The following is a 9347-nucleotide window of genomic DNA, read 5'->3' on the forward strand; positions in this document are numbered from 1 at the left end:
ATACCCATCCTGTGAACAGTAGTCACCCCATACCCATCCTGTGAGCAGTAGTTACCCCATACCCATCCTGTGAGCAGTAGTTACCCCATACCCATCCTGTGAGCAGTAGTTACCCCATACCCATCCTGTGAACAGTAGTTACCCCATACCCATCCTGTGAACAGTAGTTACCCCATACCCATCCTGTGAGCAGTAGTTACTCCATACCCATCCTGGGAACAGTAGTCACCCCATACCCATCCTGTGAGCAGTAGTCACCCCATACCCATCCTGTGAGCAGTAGTCACCCCATACCCATCCTGTGAACAGTAGTTACCCCATACCCATCCTGTGAGCAGTAGTTACTCCATACCCATCCTGTGAACAGTAGTCACCCCATACCCATCCTGTGAGCAGTAGTTACTCCATACCCATCCTGTAAACAGTAGTCACCCCATACCCATCCTGTGAACAGTAGTCACCCCATACCTATCCTGTGAGCAGTAGTCACCCCATACCCATCCTGTGAGCAGTAGTCACCCCATACCCATCCTGTGAGCAGTAGTCACCCCATCCTGTGAGCAGTAGTCACCCTATACTCATCCTATGAGCAGTAGTCACCCCATACCCATCCTGTGAGCAGTAGTTACTCCATACCCATCCTGTAAACAGTAGTCACCCCATACCCATCCTGTGAGCAGTAGTTACCCATACCCATCCTGTGAACAGTAGTTACCCCATACCCATCCTGTGAACAGTAGTTACCCCATACCCATCCTGTGAACAGTAGTCACCCCATACCCATCCTGTGAGCAGTAGTTACCCCATACCCATCCTGTGAGCAGTAGTTACCCCATACCCATCCTGTGAACAGTAGTTACCCCATACCCATCCTGTGACGGTAGTCACCCCATACCCATCCTGTGAGCAGTAGTCACACCCATACCCATCCTCTGAACAGTAGTCACCCCATACCCATCCTGTGAGCAGTAGTCACCCCATACCCATCCTGTGAACAGTAGTCACCCCATACCCATCCTGTGAGCAGTAGTCACCCCATACCCATCCTGTGAGCAGTAGTCACCCCATACCCATCCTGTGAGCAGTAGTACCCCATACCCATCCTGTGATCAGTAGTCACCCCATACCCATCCTGTGAGCAGTAGTCACCCATACCCATCCTGTGAGCAGTAGTCACCCCATACCCATCCTGTGAGCAGTAGTCACCCCATACCCATCCTGTGAGCAGTAGTCACCCCATACCCATCCTGTGAACAGTAGTACCCCATACCCATCCTGTGAGCAGTAGTCACCCATACCCATCCTGTGAACAGTAGTCACCCCATACCCATCCTGTGAGCAGTAGTTACCCATACCCATCCTGTAAACAGTAGTCACCCCATACCCATCCTGTGAGCAGTAGTCACCCCATACCCATCCTGTGAGCAGTAGTCACCCCATACCCATCCTGTGAGCAGTAGTCACCCCATACCCATCCTGTGAGCAGTAGTCACCCCATACCCATCCTGTGACAGTAGTACCCCATACCCATCCTGTGAGCAGTAGTCACCCATACCCATCCTGTGAGCAGTAGTCACCCCATACCCATCCTGTGAGCAGTAGTCACCCCATACCCATCCTGTGAGCAGTAGTCACCCCATACCCATCCTGTGAGCAGTAGTCACCCCATACCCATCCTGTGAGCAGTAGTCACCCCATACCCATCCTGTGAGCAGTAGTCACCCCATACCCATCCTGTGCATACCCATCTTGTGAGCAGTATCACCCCATACCCATCCTGTGAGCAGTATCACCCCATACCCATCCTATGGATGGTAGTCACCCCATACCCATCCTGTGAGCAGTATCACCCCATCCTATGGACAATAGTCATCTCTTACCCATCCTATGGGCAATAGTTACCCTATACCCATGCTATGAACAACAGTCAAAAGATCATAGAGGAATACAGCAGGTCCAGGGACGGGGTCTGTACTGTCTCTTAACCAAACAAGCTACAGCGATAATGAATTATGTCGAAGATGCGGCAGTGAACGCAGCGATAAAAGCAAATTGGACATTTCTAACTGTATAGCGTATAAAAAAATAAGTTAGTTGTAATATGACTCATGAAATTGTAATAACACAGTCACAAACAGGCCGCCAGTCTGGAGTTTTAGGTTCAAACACCACCCGTTCCGTGGTCTGTAACATTACAGAGGCCTAATGGGCCTATAACCTGTTCTTGACGTTCTGTTGGCTATATTATTATTAATGAATTCAGTTTTTATAGTGGGACTGTAACATTAGGGATGAAATATTTAACATTTTGTGAAGTCTGTAAAAGTACCGTCTCTAATATACATATACGTATTATAATAATAATAATAATAAATTTTTCTTTACTGCAGTACACAGGTAATGAAATATTGTTAATTACAAAACAAAGCCATTAACATGCTGTTCATTTTGGATTTTTTATTACTTAAAAAGAATGATATTGTATTATGAAAAATCCAAGGATATTACTAATGAAAATTTAAAAAAAATTATACGCTAAGCAAATTATTAAAGACTGGATATGAGCATAGTTCTGCTGTCATTGCTACATATAGGTACGGTAGTGCCGCGGTACTTGAACTTAATTCATTCCAGGAGGCTGTTCGAGTACCGATCTGTTCGAGTACTGAATGAATTTTTCCCAACTAATTTTCTTTTTCATTGGCCATTATCACTAATCTTCTTAGGACCCATGATGACTTATTTATACAAACATAAAAAAAATGTGAAGAAACACGAAATAGTTTAGAGCGAAGTTCTGGCAGGTTGTGTTTGTTTGGTCAAGTGCCGAGCAAACAGTTGACTACCAAGCAATTTTTTTACGGAACAAAACGTTCGAATACTGAATTGTTCAAGTAGGGAGCTGTTCGAGTACCGAGGTTCGACTGTACTTACAAATAGGTACTTACAAATAGGTAATTACACATTCTTTCAGGAAATAAAGCTTCAAGATCATAATAAGTCTCCAGATATTCGACTTTGCAAACTAGTCAAATTCCACTCATTAATGCACGAGAAATTTTATTCATGCTAGTTTCGTTTTTTATGTCCAAAATTATAAAACTGTAACAGTGAAAGTGATAACAGGAGCTGACAGAATATTTTTGTACCTGGATGGGTGGTCCTGGCATCTGTTTATTTACCACCAGGATACGACGCTTGATGCCATCACCTGGGATGCACTCTGGTCGATCACAGTCAGTCTTGACTTTAGGGCAGTTATAACATGCCCTGGGAAAACAAACATATCAATTTGGCCGTAAATTTATAAGTAATCATAGCAATGCATACACTGATATACAGTACATATATATATTTTTTTCAATGCACCGCCCGTATCCCACCGAGGCAGGATGACCTATAAAGAAAATAAAAGCTTTTTTGTACATTTAGTAATTCATACAGGAGAAGGGAGTACTAGCCCCCTTACTCTGGGCACTTAGTAATTTATACAACATTAATACCCCTCTGAAGGAGGGGTATTAATACTGCAATTTTATAACTGTAGTGTGAGTGTACCTCTGGCAAGACAGTGATGGAGTGAAAGATGAAAGTTTTTCTTTTTCAGGCCACCCTACCTTGGTGGGAAACCCTGATGTATTAATAACAAAAAAATAATAACAGGAGAAGGGGATCACTAGCCTCTTTCCTCCATCATTTTAGACGCCTCTTACAACACTCATGACTTACGAAGGAAGAATTCTATACATACAGTATATATGATAACTAAATGCGTATTATAAGTGTTTCTTACAATTGTAAAGTAGGTAGTGTACACCATTTTTCAATTTGTGATCATGAGTACTAATACAATTGTGTATATTTCAATGTGATGCAATATTTATACAGAAATGGTTGATACTGGAGTGCACGTTGAAACCCATGGTTATGGGCACCATTTTCTCTAGTATATACCTTTATTTGATTATAATAATAATAATTACTGTACTTGATTTTACATGTATACTGTACTTAATTTTATGTATATGTATGCTGTACTCAATTTACCTTCAAATGCATAAAAATCCTAATAACATATTTACACTAACGTATCTGACTCACGGAATCGTAATGACACGATTGCAAACAAACCATACCATGGGCGGGGATAGAACCCGCGATCAGAGAGTCATACAAGTCCACACCGACACGCTAGCCGCTGGGCCAGCTTGTCGGTCTGGAGTTTTATGACTCTGATCTCTGATTCTATCCCTGCTCATGGTACAGTATTAATATCAGTATACAGATGAAGATGTTATTACAGAGGAGGACACGCAGATAATCTGCGCTCTGTAATAACATCCTACCTGAGACAAGAGAGATCTCTATCACAGCTCGTCCACCAAGAACTGGCCATGTACTGCTCATGGTACAGTTTTTTTTACGCTATCATATATTAAGTGAGCAATAGATCTAGGCTTAAAAAATGCATATACTGTACAGTACACACATTACTCACCTTAAAATATTTTTGTCCTTAGCTTATAGTGATTGGTGAATATATTTATTGTAGAAAATCTAAATAAATGAAGTATGGGTAGAATTCAAAACTGCTGCATTATTGAAATCCTGTAAAGTGAAGGTGTTGTGAAGCGAAGTACTGTAGAGTTAAATCCCGTAAAGTGAAGGTGTTGTGAAGCGAAGTACTGTAGAGTTAAATCCCGTAAAGTGAAGGTGTTGTGAAGCGAAGTACTGTAGAGCCTGGTTGTCTTCAAGACCCCTGGTTGTCTTCAAGACCCCTGGCTGTCTTTGTCTTCAAGACCCCTGGTTGTCTTCAAGACCCCTGGTTGTCTTCAAGACCCCTGGTTGTCTTCAAGACCCCTGGCTGTCTTCAAGACCCCTGGTTGTCTTCAAGACCCCTGGTTGTCTTCAAGACCCCTGGTTGTCTTCAAGACCCCTGGTTGTCTTCAAGACCCCTGGTTGTCTTCAAGACCCCTGGTTGTCTTCAAGACCCCTGGTTGTCTTCAAGACCCCTGGTTGTCTTCAAGACCCCTGGTTGTCTTCAAGACCCCTGGCTGTCTTCAAGACCCCTGGTTGTCTTCAAGACCCCTGGTTGTCTTCAAGACCCCTGGTTGTCTTCAAGACCCCTGGTTGTCTTCAAGACCCCTGGTTGTCTTCAAGACCCCTGGCTGTCTTCAAGACCCCTGGTTGTCTTCAAGACCCCTGGCTGTCTTCAAGACCCCTGGTTGTCTTCAAGACCCCTGATTGTCTTCAAGACCCCTGGTTGTTTTCAAGACCCCTATCATCAAAACCCCTAGCTGTCTTCGAGACCCCTGGTTGTCTTCAAGACCCCTGGCTGTCTTCAAGACCCCTGGCTGTCTTCAAGACCCCCCTTGACCCCTGGCTGTCTTCAAGACTCCTGGTTGTCTTCAAGACCCCTGGTTGTCTTCAAGACCCCTGGTTGTCTTCAAGACCCCTGGCTGTCTTCAAGACCCCTGGCTGTCTTCAAGACCCCTGGTTGTCTTCAAGACCCCTGGTTGTCTTCAAGACCCCTGGCTGTCTTCAAGACCCCTGGTTGTCTTCAAGACCCCTGGTTGTCTTCAAGACCCCTGGTTGTCTTCAAGACCCCTGGTTGTCTTCAAGACCCCTGGTTGTCTTCAAGACCCCTGGCTGTCTTCAAGACCCCTGGTTGTCTTCAAGACCCCTGGTTGTCTTCAAGACCCCTGGTTGTCTTCAAGACCCCTGGTTGTCTTCAAGACCCCTGGCTGTCTTCAAGACCCCTGGTTGTCTTCAAGACCCCTGGTTGTCTTCAAGACCCCTGGTTGTCTTCAAGACCCCTGGTTGTCTTCAAGACCCCTGGTTGTCTTCAAGACCCCTGGTTGTCTTCAAGACCCCTGGTTGTCTTCAAGACCCCTGGTTGTCTTCAAGACCCCTGGTTGTCTTCAAGACCCCTGGTTGTCTTCAAGACCCCTGGTTGTCTTCAAGACCCCTGGTTGTCTTCAAGACCCCTGGTTGTCTTCAAGACCCCTGGTTGTCTTCAAGACCCCTGGCTGTCTTCAAGACCCCTGGTTGTCTTCAAGACCCCTGGCTGTCTTCAAGACCCCTGGTTGTCTTCAAGACCCCTGGTTGTCTTCAAGACCCCTGGTTGTCTTCAAGACCCCTGGCTGTCTTCAAGACCCCTGGTTGTCTTCAAGACCCTGGTTGTCTTCAAGACCCCTGGTTGTCTTCAAGACCCCTGGTTGTCTTCAAGACCCCTGGTTGTCTTCAAGACCCCTGGTTGTCTTCAAGACCCCTGGTTGTCTTCAAGACCCCTGGTTGTCTTCAAGACCCCTGGTTGTCTTCAAGACCCCTGGTTGTCTTCAAGACCCCTGGTTGTCTTCAAGACCCCTGGTTGTCTTCAAGACCCTGGTTGTCTTCAAGGTTGTGTCTTCAAGACCCCTGGTTGTCTTCAAGACCCCTGGACCCCTTGTCTTCAAGACCCCTGGTTGTCTTCAAGACCCCTGGTTGTCTTCAAGACCCCTGGTTGTCTTCAAGACCCCTGGTTGTCTTCAAGACCCCTGGTTGTCTTCAAGACCCCTGGTTGTCTTCAAGACCCCTGGTTGTCTTCAAGACCCCTGGTTGTCTTCAAGACCCCTGGTTGTCTTCAAGACCCCTGGTTGTCTTCAAGACCCCTGGCTGTCTTCAAGACCCCTGGTTGTCTTCAAGTCCCCTGGTTGTCTTCAAGACCCCTGGCTGTCTTCAAGACCCCTGGTTGTCTTCAAGACCCCTGGTTGTCTTCAAGACCCCTGGTTGTCTTCAAGACCCCTGGTTGTCTTCAAGACCCCTGGTTGTCTTCAAGACCCCTGGTTGTCTTCAAGACCCCTGGTTGTCTTCAAGACCCCTGGTTGTCTTCAAGACCCCTGGTTGTCTTCAAGACCCCTGGTTGTCTTCAAGACCCCTGGTTGTCTTCAAGACCCCTGGTTGTCTTCAAGACCCCTGGTTGTCTTCAAGACCCCTGGTTGTCTTCAAGACCCCTGGTTGTCTTCAAGACCCCTGGTTGTCTTCAAGACCCCTGGTCTTCAAGACCCCTGTCTTCAAGACCCCTGGTTGTCTTCAAGACCCCTGGACCCCTGTCTTCAAGACCCCTGGTTGTCTTCAAGACCCCTGGTTGTCTTCAAGACCCCTGGTTGTCTTCAAGACCCCTGGTTGTCTTCAAGACCCCTGGTTGTCTTCAAGACCCCTGGTTGTCTTCAAGACCCCTGGTTGTCTTCAAGACCCCTGGTTGTCTTCAAGACCCCTGGTTGTCTTCAAGACCCCTGGTTGTCTTCAAGACCCCTGGTTGTCTTCAAGACCCCTGGTTGTCTTCAAGACCCCTGGTTGTCTTCAAGACCCCTGGCTGTCTTCAAGACCCCTGGCTGTCTTCAAGACCCCTGGTTGTCTTCAAGACCCCTGGTTGTCTTCAAGACCCCTGGCTGTCTTCAAGACCCCTGGTTGTCTTCAAGACCCCTGGTTGTCTTCAAGACCCCTGGTTGTCTTCAAGACCCCTGGTTGTCTTCAAGACCCCTGGTTGTCTTCAAGACCCCTGGTTGTCTTCAAGACCCCTGGTTGTCTTCAAGACCCCTGGTTGTCTTCAAGACCCCTGGTTGTCTTCAAGACCCCTGGTTGTCTTCAAGACCCCTGGCTGTCTTCAAGACCCCTGGTTGTCTTCAAGACCCCTGGCTGTCTTCAAGACCCCTGGCTGTCTTCAAGACCCCTGGCTGTCTTCAAGACCCCTGGCTGTCTTCAAGACCCCTGGCTGTCTTCAAGACCCCTGGCTGTCTTCAAGACTCCAGGTAATACCAACATGAAGAATTCTGCAGTTGAAAAATGTATCGCTGACCATATTGGTGATGTGAAAGACTCTTAAACCTGTGGTGTTATAGTGCTGTGTCAGGAGGTGACTGACAGTACTGTGTCAGGTGACTGACAGTACTGTGTCAGGTGACTGACAGTACTGTGTCAGGTGACTGACAGTACTGTGTCAGGTGACTGACAGTACTGTGTCAGGAGGTGACTGACAGTACTGTGTCAGGAGGTGACTGACAGTACTGTGTCAGGAGGTGACTGACAGTACTGTGTCAGGAGGTGACTGACAGTACTGTGTCAGGTGACTGACAGTACTGTGTCAGGAGGTTACTGACAGTACTGTGTCAGGTGACTGACAGTACTGTGTCAGGTGACTGACAGTACTGTGTCAGGTGACTGACAGTACTGTGTCAGGTGACTGACAGTACTGTGTCAGGTGACTGACAGTACTGTGTCAGGTGACTGACAGTACTGTGTCAGGTGACTGACAGTACTGTGTCAGGTGACTGACAGTACTGTGTCAGGTGACTGACAGTACTGTGTCAGGTGACTGACAGTACTGTGTCAGGTGACTGACAGTACTGTGTCAGGAGGTGACTGACAGTACTGTGTCAGGTGACTGACAGTACTGTGTCAGGAGGTGACAGACAGTACTGTGTCAGGAGGTGACAGACAGTACTGTGTCAGGAGGTGACTGACAGTACTGTCAGGAGGTGACTGACAGTAGTGTGTCAGCAGGTGACTGACAGTACTGTGTCAGGAGGTAACTGACAGTACTGTGTCAGGAGGCAACTGACAGTACTGTGTCAGAAGGTGACTGACAGTACTGTGTCAAAAGGTGACTGACAGTACTGTGTCAGGAGGTGACTGACAGTACTGTGTCAGAAGGTGACTGACAGTACTGTGTCAAGAGGTGACTGACAGTACTGTGTCAGGAGGTGACTGACAGTACTGTGTCAGGAGGTGACTGACAGTACTGTGTCAGGAGGTGACTGACAGTACTGTGTCAAGAGGTGACTGACAGTACTGTGTCAGGAGGTGACTGACAGTACTGTGTCAGGAGGTGACAGACAGTACTGTGTCAGGAGGTGACAGACAGTACTGTGTCAGGAGGTGACTGACAGTACTGTCAGGAGGTGACTGACAGTAGTGTGTCAGCAGGTGACTGACAGTACTGTGTCAGGAGGTAACTGACAGTACTGTGTCAGGAGGCAACTGACAGTACTGTGTCAGAAGGTGACTGACAGTACTGTGTCAAAAGGTGACTGACAGTACTGTGTCAGGAGGTGACTGACAGTACTGTGTCAGAAGGTGACTGACAGTACTGTGTCAAGAGGTGACTGACAGTACTGTGTCAGGAGGTGACTGACAGTACTGTGTCAGGAGGTGACTGACAGTACTGTGTCAGGAGGTGACTGACAGTACTGTGTCAAGAGGTGACTGACAGTACTGTGTCAGGAGGTGACTGACAGTACTGTGTCAGGAGGTGACTGACAGTACTGTGTCAGGAGGTCACTGACAAAGTGTTGTGTCTCCATAATGAT

At 47.2% G+C, this 9347-nt stretch overlaps 1 protein-coding gene across 1 annotated transcript in view; it reads right to left on the reverse strand.

Annotated features, from left to right (window-relative positions):
* The window catches only part of LOC128704647 (uncharacterized), a gene marked incomplete at its 5' end in the record, with an annotated part of 28296 nt that extends 25026 nt beyond the window's left edge, over window positions 1–3270 (reverse strand). The window contains 1 exon segment of the mRNA XM_070081753.1: window positions 3150–3270. Coding sequence (XP_069937854.1) covers window positions 3150–3270 — 121 coding nt within the window.
* Between the last annotated feature and the right edge of the window lie 6077 nt (window positions 3271–9347).

Source organism: Cherax quadricarinatus, unplaced genomic scaffold (assembly GCF_038502225.1).
Source record: "Cherax quadricarinatus isolate ZL_2023a unplaced genomic scaffold, ASM3850222v1 Contig4024, whole genome shotgun sequence".
NCBI lineage: Eukaryota > Metazoa > Arthropoda > Malacostraca > Decapoda > Parastacidae > Cherax > Cherax quadricarinatus.